The sequence below is a fragment of the Xiphophorus hellerii genome, chromosome 23, assembly GCF_003331165.1.
Source record: "Xiphophorus hellerii strain 12219 chromosome 23, Xiphophorus_hellerii-4.1, whole genome shotgun sequence".
Classification (NCBI taxonomy): Eukaryota; Metazoa; Chordata; class Actinopteri; order Cyprinodontiformes; family Poeciliidae; genus Xiphophorus; species Xiphophorus hellerii.
The window spans coordinates 128,726-144,249 of NC_045694.1; the positions used below are offsets into that span (position 1 = coordinate 128,726).

General features: G+C 46.0%; 2 protein-coding genes across 4 annotated transcripts in view; both read left to right on the top strand.

The window, feature by feature from the left end:
* LOC116714595 (transcription factor COE3-like) overlaps nucleotides 1-11,708 on the top strand; it is an 88,799-nt gene extending 77,091 nt beyond the window's left edge. For 2 of the 3 annotated variants that reach the window (XM_032555268.1, XM_032555269.1), the window contains exons 12-16: nucleotides 1,100-1,165; nucleotides 2,646-2,820; nucleotides 3,905-4,090; nucleotides 8,460-8,549; nucleotides 9,855-11,708. In XM_032555268.1, coding sequence (XP_032411159.1) covers nucleotides 1,100-1,165; nucleotides 2,646-2,820; nucleotides 3,905-4,090; nucleotides 8,460-8,549; nucleotides 9,855-9,886 — 549 coding nt within the window. In that variant the 3' untranslated portion in view covers nucleotides 9,887-11,708. The remainder of the gene's footprint in view (nucleotides 1-1,099; nucleotides 1,166-2,645; nucleotides 2,821-3,904; nucleotides 4,091-8,459; nucleotides 8,550-9,854) is intronic. The other variant, XM_032555270.1, reaches the window with a different exon arrangement.
* LOC116714596 (alpha-1,3-mannosyl-glycoprotein 4-beta-N-acetylglucosaminyltransferase B) overlaps nucleotides 1-15,524 on the top strand; it is a 776,799-nt gene that overhangs the window by 83,958 nt on the left and 677,317 nt on the right. The window lies entirely within an intron of this gene.

Sequence of the window (15,524 nt, forward strand, 5' to 3'; positions counted from 1 at the left end):
AAGCCATGGACCAGCGGGGTGTGTTTGTGTGTGTGTGTGTGTGTGTGTGTGTGGCAGCTAGCAGCCAATTAGCAGCTCTAACAGCTGATCCAGAAGCAGCACAAACTGAAAGTGTCACTTAGACACAAAATCTGTTCATTCAAAGACGAATAAAGGAAAAAGACGTGAAGGACATTCTGTCTGTTTGATCAGGTCAGGATTTATTGATCAATGTAGAATACAAACACACCTGGAAACACCTGGACAGGTGAATTCAGAGAGCTGGTGATGGCAGCATCATGGAGGCCTCAGAGGTGTCATTAACTGGAGAAGGATGCCGCGTCTGTCAGGGTGTAATGAAAACACACACACGGTGGAGTGTGGGTGTGTGTTTGTGTATTTTACACAGCAGCTGCTGAGTCGTGGCGTCTCCGCTGCTGCAGCCGAGCGAAGGAGACATTAACTAACTTCTGTTTTCTAATGGAGATTAATGAAGCCACAGGAAACACACACACTCAGGGTAAGATCCAGAGACGGCGTTTCATCTGAGAGGTTGATTAGTTTGAGTCGGAGAGAAAACAAAAAGGTTAAAGTGAAATAAGAGGAAGAGGAGGAAGATGATGAAGATGAATGGATGGCGACCAGAGGAGGAGCAGGAAGAGGAGGAGACGTTCAGTGAGGATGAGGAATGTTTGGGATGAAGAAGACTTTGTTCTGCTCTGGGGAATCAAAGCGTTTGATTGGTCTGATCAGTGACAAGTTGAGGATGTTCATCATCATGGAGGAGCAAAATCAACCGGGCCTGACAGAACCGGGTCGTTGATCTGAAGAACCCTGGAAGATCCCAGGAGACGCTCTTCCTGCAGGAAGTGACCCAGTTCTGTTCTGGATGACGGCCAGAACCAGAACCTGCACCGTACAGAGCTAGGTGTTTTCCTCCTCTCCGACCTTTGACCTTTTCTCAGCTCGGGTTCTCTTGGGACGTTTTCTGTTTGGATGAATCCAATTTCTTCTTCTCCCGTCTTTTTGCTCCGGCTGATCTGTTGCCATAGCAACCAGATGAATGCCGTCCTCCAGTCAAAGCGGCCATGTTCTGATCCGGGTTTTCTGTCATTCTCAGGAGGTTCTGCTAAAGCGGGCCGCCGACCTGGTGGAGGCGCTGTACGGCATGCCGCACAACAACCAGGTGAGCCCGACCCGGACCGAGCCGACCCGACACACAACCCAAGGTTCTGATCATCAGTTCCGGGACCAGTCACAGATTGGTTCTGAACACTGTAAAAACAGTCTAAGGTATATCCTAAACATCAGAACCGGCCCGATCGGATCATCCAGTCGTGCGATCGTCCAGTTGTGCTTTCGTCCAGTCGTGCGATCGTACAGTCGTGCGATCTTCCAGTCGTGCGTTCGTCCAGTCGTGCAATCTTCCAGACCTGCGATCGTCCAGTCGTGTGATCATCCAGTCGTGCGTTCGTCCACTCGTGCGTTCGTCCAGTCGTGCGATCGTCCAGTCGTGCGTTCGTCCAGTCGTGCGATCGCCCATTCATGCGTTCGTCCAGTCGTGCGTTCGTCCATTCGTGCGTTCGTCCATTCATGCGTTCGTCCAGTCGTGCGTTCGTCCAGTCGTGCGATCTTCCAGTCGTGCGGTCGTCCAGTCGTGCGTTCGTCCAGACCTGCGATCGTCCAGTCGTGCGATCTTCCAGTCGTGCGTTCGTCCAGTCGTGCAATCTTCCAGACCGGCGATCGTCCAGTCGTGCGTTCGTCCAGTCGTGTGATCATCCAGTCGTGCGATCGTCCAGTCGTGCGATCATCCAGTCGTGCGATCGCCCATTCGTGCGTTCGTCCAGTCGTGCGATCGCCCATTCGTGCGATCGTCCAGTCGTGCGTTCGTCCAGTCGTGTGATCATCCAGTCGTGCGATCGTCCAGTCGTGCGATCGCCCAGTCGTGTGATCATCCAGTCGTGCGATCGCCCATTCGTGCGTTCGTCCAGTCGTGCGATCGCCCATTCGTGCGTTCGTCCAGTCGTGCGTTCTTCCAGTCGTGCGATCGTCCAGTCGTGCGATCCTCCAGACCTGTGATCTTCCAGTCGTGCGTTCGTCCAGACCTGCGATCGTCCAGTCGTGCGATCGTCCATTCCTGCGATCGTCATGTCGTGCTTTCGTCCATTCGTGCGATCGTCCACTCGTGCTTTTGTCCATTTGTGCGATCGTCCAGTCGTGCGTTCGACCAGTCGTGCGATCGTCCATTCCTGCGATCGTCATGTCGTGCGATCGTCCATTCCTGCGATCGTCATGTCGTGCGTTCGACCAGTCCTGCGATAGTCCACTCGTGCTTTTGTCCATTTGTGCGATCGTCCAGTCGTGCGTTCGACCAGTCGTGCGATCGTCCATTCCTGCGATCGTCATGTCTTGCGTTCGTCCATTCATGCGATCGTCCAGTCGTGTGTTCGTCCATTCACCGTTTGTCCATTCACCGTTCGTCCATTCATGCATTCATGTCTATCACGGCTCCTGGTTTAGTTTTCTCTGTCCTCAGATGAAACCTCCGTCGTCAGCAGTTGTTGGATTATTTCTGGGTCGGGCTTTGTGCCGTTTGGCTCCGTGCTTCCTTTAACCGGCTGGCCACGGCCTAGTCCAAGTCTGACCCGTGTCCTCCCTCTCCGCAGGAGATCATCCTGAAGCGCGCCGCCGACCTGACCGAGGCGCTCTACAGTGTGCCGCGCAGCCACAACCAGCTGCCGTCGCTGGCCGGCTCCGCCGCTCACTCCGGCATGATGAGCGTCAACTCCTTCAGCAGCCAACTGGCCGTCAACATCAGCGAGGCAACGCAAGTCGACCAGGGTGAGCCGCCCCGCGTTTCCTCCCTCTCGGCCGACCGGGGTGAGCCGTCGTCCGGTTCTCCCATCCAGCAGCTAACCAGTGAGGTGATGGGAAACCTCGTAACTCCACCGGTTCTGTTGAAACACGGCGAGGAGCTGCAGCCTCTGATTGCTGAATAATGAAATCTTTTACGCCACGTAAATAACGTCAGCATCTCACATCCACTTCCTGGATCAGAGTCAGACCCAGAACCAGAATCAGAACCCAGCTGCTCCAGAAACAACCAGGAAAATACCTGTACGTCAGCTGCAGACAGTCCGGATCAGAACCAGAACTCAACTGGAAACAAGCAGGAAGTAGATCAGAAAGTAAAACTCCAGATGTTGACTTTGCTCTGCGGTCTGGTTGGTTCTGTTGGGATCGGACCAGCAGGAAGCAGCAAACACATGTTTCTGATTCAGGAAGTGGATCTGCTTCCCACGCCGTCCAAACTCTCACACCAACAGACACATGTTTCCTATCGGCTGATGGGAATCCCCGAGGCCGGCAGGGTCAGAGGTCAGGGAGAGGGAGCGGTGATGTCACAGCAGGAAGTTCCAACATGGAGGGAAGAAAAAAACTATTTCATTCCCGTCTCTACCATCAGAACACTGAACCTGGGAAAGTATTCACCCCCCAAAAACACGTGACTTCTCCAGAGTGAAAATAACATTGGATGGATGCTGCAGCATCTTAATCAGATGCAAGTCCAGACTTTGACTAGGCCATACCAAAACATTAATAGTCCTGAGCATCCAGAGGACTTGCTGTTGAACTTTTACACATCCAGGAGTACAATCCATGACTCCAAGTGGTCCTGAAGCATCCCAGACCGTGATACTGCCACCACCATGTCTGACTGTAGGTACAAAGTTCAGGCTTTGATCTGCAGAGGGTGCATTAACAAATGAAATCATAAGTGAGAAACTGTTTTATTTATTTTAACTTCGTTTCGTGTTTGATGATCAGAAACAGCAGCAGGACACGACAGGTTGTGAATACTTTGTTTTTGTGATGGCGTTCCTCAGTACATGTCTGAACAAGCTTCCTGTTTCTCCTTCTTCAGGTTATTCCCGTAACTCCAACAGCGTGTCACCGCGTGGCTACGTGCCGAGCTCCACGCCGCAGCAGTCCAACTACAACACCATCACGTCCTCCATGAACGGATATGGCGCCGCCGCCATGACCAACCTGGGCGTTCCCGGCTCCCCCGGATTCCTCAATGGATCCACCGCCAACTCTGCTTACGCAAGTGAGTCAACGCCGGAATCAAACCTTCAACCAGCAGAGAGACGTGCAGTGATGAGGAGCAGAGATCGACTTCCTCACTCTTCATCCCTGGGAGAAGAGCGACTATGTGGGACTTTGGTGGTGCTGTCAGGGAACGCTTCCTGTGAAGGAATGTTGACCTGGAAATGTTGGGGTCAGGGAAACTCGCAAGGGAACGTGGGTTTAGTTAGCCATGAACTCAGACATTCAGGAAAGATTCAGGTATTCTTCAATCTTTAGCCTCATTGGTAGAAAGTTTAGAGGAAGGTCAATGTTTCACCTGTCAGTTACACTGTAAACACAAAGTCTCTGATCAGAGGTTTGGTTTTCAGATGCTGAATCTCTTAGGCTTGTTAAAACGTACAGATCTGATCTAAAGAAAGAAATGACTTCAGATCTTTGTCATTAGCTGCTGTTAGCTTGTGCTAGTGTCAGTAGTGCAATGGTAGGTTACAGTCAACCAGATCTTAGAATCAATATTTGGCAGATTTCCTAAACTGTATCTTTTTAAAATTAATACTTAATAACTAGCTGTATCTCTTAGCTTTAGCTAAGAGCTTTAGCTTTATGCTAATGGTATGTTTAGCATGGTAATGTTAGTCTTAGCACACTAAAAATGTTATTAAAATTATTTTAATATAAAACTGAAATATCAGAAGAAATGCTTCATGTTATTTTCACCTTAAAGCAAAATGTAAGAAGTTAAAATTATAACTAGCTGTAGGTCTTGGCTTTGGGATGCTAACACTATTATTTGCATGTTAATGTTAATGTTACACACTAAATGTTATTAAATTTAGCTTTACATGTTAGAATAAATTATTAAATGTTTTAACTCAAGGAAAATTTTGGAAGTTGAAATAATTATTTGTAGGTCCTAGCCTTATCATGCTAAAGCTTTCATTAGCATGCTAATGTTAATGTGAGCACAAAGGTTAAAGTTAGCTTTATTTCACAGCTGGTAAGGGTTAGGGTTATAAAACATAAAGTTTCACATATAGTAGAAATACTTCAAAACCAGAAAGAAGAATTTAGCTGTGGGAAAGCCGTAGAACATCTCCGGTGAGGATCAGAGTTCTGGATGGAAAACCTCTAGAGCAGGATGAAGATGATGGGTCCAAGCTGATGTGAAGCTCCAGAATCAGGCAGCATCACGTTGCATGGATGAGGCAAACGTCGTGTGTCGGGTCCAAACCAAGTCCCCCCGGGCTAGGGCTCAGCAGGTGAACAGGAAGCTGCTGCTCACACAGTTTGCTGCAACAACTGATTTTCATGTCTGCAGCCGGAGGGTCAGTGGGGGTGGATCTGTTAGTGGTGTGTTTGTGGTGTATTTGTGGTGTTTTAATGGTGTCAGTGGTGTGTTTGTGGTGTTTTAATGGTGTCAGTGGTGTGTTTGTGGTGTTTTAATGGTGTGTTTGTGGTGAGTTTGTGGTGTTTTAATGGTGTGTTAGTGGTGTTTTAATGATGTGTTTGTGGTGTTTTAATGGTGTGTTTGTGGTGTATTTGTGGTGTTTTAATGGTGTCAGTGGTGTGTTTGTGGTGTTTTAATGGTGTGTTTGTGGTGTGTTTGTGGTGAGTTTGTGGTGTTTTAATGGTGTGTTAGTGGTGTTTTAATGGTGTGTTTGTGGTGTTTTAATGGTGTGTTAGTGGTGTTTTAATGGTGTGTTTGTGGTGTTTTAATGGTGTGTTAGTGGTGTTTTAATGGTGTGTTTGTGGTGTGTTTGTGGTGTTTTTGTGGTGTGTTAGTGGTGTTTTAATGGTGTGTTTGTGGTGTTTTAATGATGTGTTTGTGGTGTTTTAATGGTGTGTTTGTGGTGTTTTAATGATGTGTTTGTGGTGTTTTAATGGTGTGTTAGTGGTGTTTTTGTGGTGTGTTAGTGGTGTGTTTGTGGTGTTTTAATGGTGTGTTTGTGGTGTTTTAATGGTGTGTTAGTGGTGTGTTAGTGGTGTTTTAATGATGTGTTTGTGGTGTTTTAATGGTGTGTTTGTGGTGTATTTGTGGTGTTTTAATGGTGTCAGTGGTGTGTTTGTGGTGTTTTAATGGTGTGTTTGTGGTGTGTTTGTGGTGAGTTTGTGGTGTTTTAATGGTGTGTTAGTGGTGTTTTAATGGTGTGTTTGTGGTGTTTTAATGGTGTGTTAGTGGTGTTTTAATGGTGTGTTTGTGGTGTGTTTGTGGTGTTTTTGTGGTGTGTTTGGTGTTTTAATGGTGTGTTTGTGGTGTTTTTGATGTGTTTGTGGTGATTTTGGTGTGTTTGTGGTGTTTTTTGTGTTTGTGGTGTTTTGATGTGTTTGTGGTGTTTTAATGGTGTGTTAGTGGTGTTTTTGTGGTGTGTTAGTGGTGTGTTTGTGGTGTTTTAATGGTGTGTTTGTGGTGTTTTAATGGTGTGTTAGTGGTGTGTTTGTGGTGTGTTTGTGGTGTGTTAGTGGTGTGTTTGTGGTGTTTTAATGGTGTGTTTGTGGTGTGTTTGTGGTGTTTTAATGGTGTGTTAGTGGTGTGTTAATGGTGTGTTAGTGGTGTTTTTGTGGTGTGTTAGTGGTGTGTTTGTGGTGTTTTAATGGTGTGTTTGTGGTGTTTTAATGGTGTGTTAGTGGTGTGTTTGTGGTGTGTTTGTGGTGTGTTTGTGGTGTTTTATGTGTGTTTGTGGTGTGTTTGTGGTGTTTTAATGGTGTGTTTGTGGTGTGTTTGTGGTGTTTTAATGGTGTGTTAGTGGTGTGTTTGTGGTGTTTTAATGGTGTTTAGTGGTGTTTTGTGTGTTTTAATGTGTGTTTTTGTGTTTTATGGTTGTGTTAGTGGTGTGTTTGTGGTGTTTTAATGGTGTGTTTGTGGTGTTTTAATGGTGTGTTAGTGGTGTTTTAATGGTGTGTTTGTGGTGTGTTTGTGGTGTTTTAATGGTGTGTTAGTGGTGTGTTTGTGGTGTTTTAATGGTGTGTTAGTGGTGTGTTTGTGGTGTTTTAATGGTGTGTTAGTGGTGTGTTTGTGGTGTTTTAATGGTGTGTTAGTGGTGTGTTTGTGGTGTTTTAATGGTGTTTTAGTGGTGTGTTTGTGGTGTTTTAATGGTGTGTTTGTGGTGTTTTAATGGTGTGTTTGTGGTGTTTTAATGGTGTGTTTGTGGTGTTTTAATAGTGTGTTAGTGGTGAGTTAGTGGTGTGTTTGTGGTGTGTTAGTGGAGCGTAGTGAAACCACCCGCCAGGAACTCTTTGTTGTTTTGGCTGCTGTTTCTAAAAGCTCAACAAGTCTCAGAGAGACTCGTTTAGACAGCAGTGAGCTCAAACCGTGTCTCCATGCCAGGCGATGCGGTTGTCCCCGGTGACCAAACAACGCCTGGCCGAGCTACAGCTTCCTGCCGCCAAGCCTTGGTGTGTGTGTGTTTGTTTCTAATACCTTGTGGAGACCATTTTCCTGACATACTACGTTGTGGGGACCCACTGCTCCTTGTGGGACCGAAGCCTGGGCCCCACAAGGGGAATTGCTGTTTTTGGGTCAGGGCTCAGATTTAGGACTAAAGTGTGAATTGAGTTTTGGTTGGTTAGGATTAGGCTGTAGAAATGAATGGAAGTCAATGGAAAGTCCCCACAAAGACAGCCACACAAACACGCGTGTGTGTGTGTGGGGGGGGCAGGGGGGGTTGGGGTGTGTGTGTGTGGGTGTGTGTGGGTGTGAACACCATCACACATTGTCCACCTCCTCCTGTCCATTCCTCCATCCCTGCTCCTACACTAACACACTAACTTCCTTCATGCTTTCCTTCGGCCTGATCCATGAACTACAGGAACAGGAAACATGAAGGAATGTGGGGTTCTATGAATCACGTTACATTCCAGCTTCTTTCCTCACCGCTTCATGTTCTGATGAATCATTCACATAATCTGTGAAACTCCAGGGAAACTCTGAAAGGAACAAATCCATGTTTTCCAGAGAAAATTCCTGCTTATGGCAGAGAGACGTTGAGAGCTAAATGTAGAAAACATCTTTAGTTAACAACTGATGTAGAGGCCAGCCGTTCCTGAACGCATCGCCCTCTGTTGGTCCCTGAATGCATCTAACCCTCTGGCAGAATTTCTCTGGAAATGTTTGGACTGTTCCTTCACTGAGAAAGAAACTGGACAGCAGCTGGTGGATTTACTCCTCACACACACCTACCTGTACAGGGGCGGGGCTCCGGCTCTCTTCAGGTGTCTTTATTCCTTCAGGTTATGGATCAACTTTGCTCCTTCAGGTCGGGGTCCTCCTCCTCCTCCTCTTCATCCTCACCTCCCCTACTCCCCTGCATGACTCGCCCGTCACCCCTCGTCTTCCTCACCTACTCCTCTTCCTCTGCCTGATTCATTCTCTGTCCATATGATCTCCGCAGTCAAGCAGAAGAGCGCCTTCGCCCCCGTCGTGCGGCCTCAGACCTCCCCGCCCCCCACCTGCACCACCACCAATGGCAGCAACCTCCAGGGTGAGCATCCCTCCCAACCCCCCGCCCCGTTAGCCCCTCCCCCCCCGGTCCCTGGCGGGACGCCCAGCATCAATCAGAAGTCAAAGTTGATCCATAACTGGCAGGAAGTTCAGTTCACATTCTGCTGAGTCGGTCCAAAGAACACGGAAAGCTTCTGTTCGTGATTCTGACCCAGACCCAGATCAGAACCTCAGAACCCAGAGCGGTTCTGTTCCGGAGCAGCGGCCACCTCAGCAGAACTGCTGCCTCTAGACACATTCTTCTTCTGTGGTTTTACTCATTTCTGGTTTAAACTGGAGGAAGACAAATCATGAAGCCAATATTTACCAGCATTACCAGAGAATATTTATCATGTAATAAGTAACTTATGTTTGTGATGGTAGGCTCTGCCACCTGCTGGCAGGAATGGAGAACTGCATTTGGCCCAAATTTACAGAAATAACAGCGCGTTCTGTTTCCACGGTCCTTGAGGCGTCGTTCCATGCAACAAATGCACCGCAGCTGCTGAGCCTCACCCTGGAGCTGAGGGCCGCATGGGGCCACCATGGAGCCGCATGGGGCCACCATGGGGCCACACGGGGCCACATGGAGCCACCATGGAGCCGCATGGGGCCACCATGGAGCCACCTGGGGTCACATGGAGCCACCATGGAGCCGCATGGGGCCACCCTGGAGCCACCTGGGGTCACATGGAGCCACCATGGAGCCGCATGGGGCCACCATGGAGCCACTTGGGGTCACATGGAGCCACCATGGAGCCGCATGGGGCCACCATGGAGCCGCATGGGGCCACCATGGAACATTTACACAAAAAAATATTTCATTTGGCATCAAGTTTCTCATTTTAGTTCAGGAACAAGAGCAAAAATCTTTAAGAAACATTTTAAAAACTTTACAATAGAAATGATTTCATTAACTCTCCAAAAATGTCTCGTGTATTTTCAGGCTCTGGCAGATACGTTTATGATTGAGATGATTTCTGATGAAACTCAGAGGAAGAACTGAAAAGTTCACCAAAATAAATCGTCTGTATTGAGTTATTTTTCAGTATCAATTTTAAGTGAATGAAGGTTTAATCTTAATAAAGAATAATTTTATGAATGCATTTCAGCAAGAGGATAAAATGACATAAAGTAATTAAATTAAACTGATAAACTGATCAAATTCATTCATAGGATTTGATTTTCTTAGTTTTTTAAACTAATTTCTAAATATTCCAGAAATGTGAAATGTTTTTAGCCGTTAGCATAATAGCCTGTTAGCATGTTAGCATGTTTTTGACGGGTCACTGTCTGTGTATTTCAGCCATGGCCGGCCTCATTGTGCCCCCCATGTGAGGAACTGCTGAACCAGAACCGCCAGCAGCAGGACTTCCCGGACTGACCCTGCTGATTCTGCTCCTCTGGAACTGGACGGGTCCAACGGCAGCTGTGGTTCTGAAGAAAATGCAAAACAGAACATTTCCTCCTCCACAGACCGGACGTTTGGGTTTCCTGGTACCAGGAAGCGGTTCTGGTTCCGGTCCAGCGGGTCACACGCTGCTCCTGGTTTGTTCCTCCGCTGATGCACATCTGGATCTTTTGCTGCTCCTCCAGATGTTTGCAGCTCCAGAGTTGGTTCTGTTGGACTCTAGAGGTTCTCCAGAACCCGTCCTGGTCCCAGTGGATCCAGTCGGACCTAGTCCAGTTCATTCTGTTTGGTTTGTTTGAATCCGAGCCGGACCAGAACGTTCTGGTCCAGCGGAGTGTTTTCCTTCTGGTCCCGTGCCGTCCGCCATGTTTGTTTCCTCAGGCAGGAAACAGGAAGCTGCAGAGGTCAGCTTCCTGTTTCCTGCTCACGTTTCTTTCTGTAGTCCGGTTCGGTTTGTGTCCGGGTCTGACCCGGTTCTGTTCCTTGTGATTCTTTTCCATGTTTTTCTGAGCGATTCGATCCATAAACCTGGAAATCTTTTAGATCCTGTAAAAACACAAACCAAGAAAAAAATCCTGTTTTTGTAAAAAAAAAAAAAAAAAAAGAAGAAAAAAAAATCAGGTGGCGATTGACCTCAGAAAGCAGGAAGTAAAACTTTCATCACTTTTGTACAAAAAGCTTTTTTCCAATATTTAACTTTTTGTAAACGACTTTGTGTTTTTGCTGCTTTTCCTCGTCGGTGTTTTATTGTGAAATCTATATTCTTGCTTATTTCTAAATGCACTGTCATGGTTGGAGCACTAAAGAAGAGAAACGATGAAACCACAAACCGTCCCTGCCACGACAAACCTTTATGCTAACCTCATAATGTCACGCAATACTCCAGGACATTCCAGGATATTCCAGGATATTCCTACATCAGGGACAGAATGGTTGGTTCTTTTTATGAGCATCAGATTTTAAAACGTTCTGTCCCCTGATCCGGATCGTCAGAACCGGGTCCAGGTTAGATCTCCAGAAACAAACAAAGGAACATTTTAGCAACATCAAGAACTTAAAGTTATGAAAATTTGGTTAAAATGTTCAAGTTTATGAAGTTATTTGTTGTTTCTGTTTTGTTTCTGCAGAGAAAAGAGAATATTTCAGTTTTCAGGATTTTCTCAGGTTCTCCAAAACTTTCAAGGTTTTCATTTCTTCACTCCCAGCCATAAGAAATGATTCTGAACATTAATATGAGATCCTGTGAAGTTTCAGTGAACAACTGATTATTTTAGCTTTAATGTCGACGTTCGCTCCACGTCTGGCTCCGCTCTCAAAATGTTCCATTTCCTGAACTGCTCCAGGTTTTTCAAGGCTTTTCAAGGGAGCAGGGTTGATGGTGACTGGGAATAAAATGCTGTTTCCATGGGAACCAGCAGCTCCAGTTACTTCCCCCTGAACTCTGCGACCTAGGACCAGCCGTCTCCAATCAGGTCCTCAGTTCAGAAAGGTTTTGTTTTCTTCAATGTGAAAGAGGCCAGAGGTTTATGATCTTTGTGAAATATGAAATATATCAAAGTATATCAAAGCACAATGTTTACTTATTGTCTTTAGAACGGACCCCCGGGGCGGGTTGGGGCCCCCGGCCCGGGGCCTGGGTTTTTCTGTCTCCGGCTGTAAATTGCTGCATGTCTTCTGTTCTCAGATGTTTGCTGTGATTCGTGCTTTTTGTACAGAAAAGGTCTAATAAAGATTAACGTTTGGCTTCAAGCTGCCGTGTCTGGACCTCTGCTTTCTGCCGGGCCCAAACCGCTGGTTCTGAAGGCCCGGTTTGGTTCCAGTGTTCTGGACTCAGCTGAACCAGCTGTGAAGCAGGAAAACAGCTGATCCTTTCCGGGTCGGTTCGGAAACGATGGTTGGATTAAAATCGTCTGAATGTGACTGACCTGAGATCAGCTGAGCTGCTGCTCATCCAGGAGTCTCAGCCTCCTGGTTCTGGTTCTGGTTCTGATCAGGTTTCTGTCTGTAGATTAATGAAAATGCTCCACTAACTGACTGACTGGTGTTCAGTGCTTCCGACTGAAGGAAAGATCTGACTGAGCCCTGGTTTCTTCCAGGTAATTAAAGGTGATGCTGAGGTTAATGTGAAATAATTTATTCCATCTTCATGAAGCCAGGAGGAACATTTAAACTTATCCTGATCATCACCTCCCTGTTTAACGCGCCTGCTTCCTGTTTAACGCGCCTGCTTCCTGTTTAACCCGCCTGCTTCCTGTTTAACGCGCCTGCTTCCTGTTTAACGCGCCTGCTTCCTGTTTAATGCGCCTGCTTCCTGTTTAACGCGCCTGCTTCCTGTTTAACTCGCCTGCTTCCTGTTTAATGCGCCTGCTTCCTGTTTAACTCGCCTGCTTCGTGTTTAACGCGCCTGCTTCCTGTTTAACGCGCCTGCTTCCTGTTTAACGCGCCTGCTTCCTGTTTAACTCGCCTGCTTCCTGTTTAATGCGCCTGCTTCCTGTTTAACGTGTCTGCTTCCTGTTTAACTCGCCTGCTTCCTGTTTAACGCGCCTGCTTCCTGTTTAACTCGCCTGCTTCCTGTTTAACTCGCCTGCTTCCTGTCTGATTAACTCAGTTCCTGAAATAAATGGAGTTTTAATAATATCCTAACTTATTGAATGGGTTTGTATTATCTGAATGTCATGTCCAAGCTGGATCGCCAGGTTCATATATTCATGTTTGAGATAAATACACTTAAAAAAGCCACAAGCCACTCAGCTATTTTCATATGATTCGGCTTTTTGATATTTCTAAGTGTTTTTCTAAAAATCACAATTTAAGTTCCATGCAGATTTTGGCTGTTTTCAGTTTTACAGGAGTAACTGATGCTTTCTCAAACTTTACTGATTTATTACAAACAGCAATAAATCCGTTTGTTCACCAGTTTGCTCCTATTTGTAAAAATTTCACTCTGCAGAAATAATTTACGCATCAAAATGGAGCCCCGGCTGTCTGCTTTGAGGAAATATAATTGTCATTGTCGTAGGTTTTATGGGTTTTTTAAAGTGTTTAGCGCTTCCTCCATCGGGCTCCATGTAACAGAGACATTTTGGAGGCGCTCCGCCTCCTGAATGGGTGCAGGTAGAGACGCGTTTTTAGCTTTTGACAGTCTTAACCCTCACACTTCAAGAACGTTTCGGATTCTAGTTAGTTAGTTTAAATGAGAGGAGTCAGTTTAAGATAATGTTCTATCAACATATTAGCATGCTAACAGATGCTAAAGGGAGCCATGATTAACTGTAATCATAGAATTTATTTGAGAAATATTTATTTTAGATGTAGATCCAATACAGTAATAACATTGTAAACTGTTGATTTTTTTAATTTTTTATTTTAAACTATCGTCACACGGAAGTCGCTATGTTCTTCACGCTGCAATGCATTCTGGGTAAATGACAGTGATGAGTAACGACCTTTTCAATTTGAACCGGAACTCTTTGAAACCGATGAAATCACAGGAGGTGATGAAGATGAGGAGGAGCAAACAGAGGAAGAGTTAGCCGTAGCAGCTGCTGCTGCCTTCAGGTTCATAATGAAACAATGAATGAGACTCACCTGGTCACCCGGTAAGTCCTTCTGTAGCTCTGTGTCCGGCTCGGTAACGGCTGCTTAGGGTCCGGTGTCGGTTGTGGTTCCACATCCAGTACAGGCGGCAGTAGCATTAGCTCCGTTAGCATTTCAAAGCGCGCCCAGCGCTGCCTGTTTCTACGGTACGGAGTCCTCGAGGGGACATGGGGAATTTTTTATTTTACGTTCCCTCGCAATATGCTTACTGCAATATTTGCTGGTCTATTTTGTATACAGTCATGAATGTCAATTAACATTTCAAATATATACATATTTAAAGAGCCTAAATGGTGGTAGAGCGCCCCCCTGGGTTAACTCGGGGAATCTCTTCTGCCCGTGTGTCAATCATCTCCAGGCCATTTCTTTGTTCTGTGATTTATTCCATTTTCATTATCATGCTTCAAACTTTACAAGGACTGACCAGGACAAACTGTGCTTCCTCATACACACGACGCCAATCACCTTCTCATTGATACCTGGTGACGTCACGCCCACATCGACACGCCCACCACCCAAGTGTCCAGTCAAATCAATAATTGCTTATTTCATTCGTATGGCTCTTACAGAGCCTGAGTGAAAATGTGTTTATTATTATTAACTCTTTGGTGCAAAGAACTGATTGAAACTCGATTTATTCACACAATCAAAACTGTCTCATTACCCGCGATAATAACTCAGAAATAGTCCAAATAGTTTAGATGTATTTTTATTTCTTTCCTACTTAGGGAAAGTTTCTGTTTATATCATGGGTTTCAGGGTTTCCCGCAGTGTATTATAAGCCTGGCAGCCCATCATGCTTTACTAGCCCCCCGCCAGGCTAAGCATTGCTTGTTTCTGTTTTTAGAAAAATTAATAATAATGGGTTATAACCATTTGATCCAGATTGCAAGCATCTCTGTTGCTCTGAGCATTTCACTGGCAGAGCAAATTTATTCCTAATAGATATGCTTATAGTTTATGTATTTAAAGCCGGCAGAGCGGACCAACCACTCCACTGCAGCCTCAGCGCTTTGCCGCGATCTGTCTAAAGTTTACCTCAGCAGGATCACACTCCTCCTTTCACACAGCTAAACTGGACGCAGGCTGACCTGTATGGATATTTACATCAACCCCCTGTGAGGAATCATGTTTCTTTGGCGAACTCCACATCAAGGTCAGAGTCTAAAACCCGCCGTGTTAGCTCTGGTTGTGCAGCTCTATGTGAACCACAGGAATAACTTGTAGTCGCTTTCAGAGGAACGTTGAGGAGCGGTGAGAATGATTTATATTTGTGAACAAAGAATGATGTGGCGTTTACATCTCAACAAGCTGCCCAGCGTGTGGCGCTGTTTTCCCTGTGAAGTTCATGTCTGTGTTCCCGGTTGGCCGGAACGTTAGCGGTTAACGAACCAGCGCTAACCTCATCATGCAGGTTCAGCCGCTGAGGAGCGTTGGCGCTGGTTTTATATTATTTTGTGATTATTTTTAGTATTATTTTTCCGGTAACACGATGCTCCAAACCATACCAAATGTTTTGTCCACTTAGTCAGCCAGAGTTAATGCGTGCGGCTGTGTGGAGATCTGAGAATCTCGTCCCTTAAAACTCCAGCAACCAAAACAGTTTCTGTGACTCTTATTAAAACTCAACAGACAGAAATGTTAGAGCTACTAAAGCCACATTAGCAGCATTAAATTAAATCTCCGTTTCTTGCTCATCATCAGTGCAGCAGATTGAACTCATCCTGCAGGGCCGGTCCAAGGCTGCATGAGGCCTGGGGCAGAATCTGACCTAGGGGCCCCTCTTGCTGCTAAAACCCATCAGCACCTCTAACAGCTTCTGGGTTGGATTTAATCTGGGAGAGAGAGAGTAGATTAACTGGCCAACCTGAAGTCAATCAGTTATAATTACAGTTTATTAATTTGTATTTGTGAACAAACAGCTCAAAGTCAAAGATTAAACTCACAGAATCAGATTGTTGCTATGGT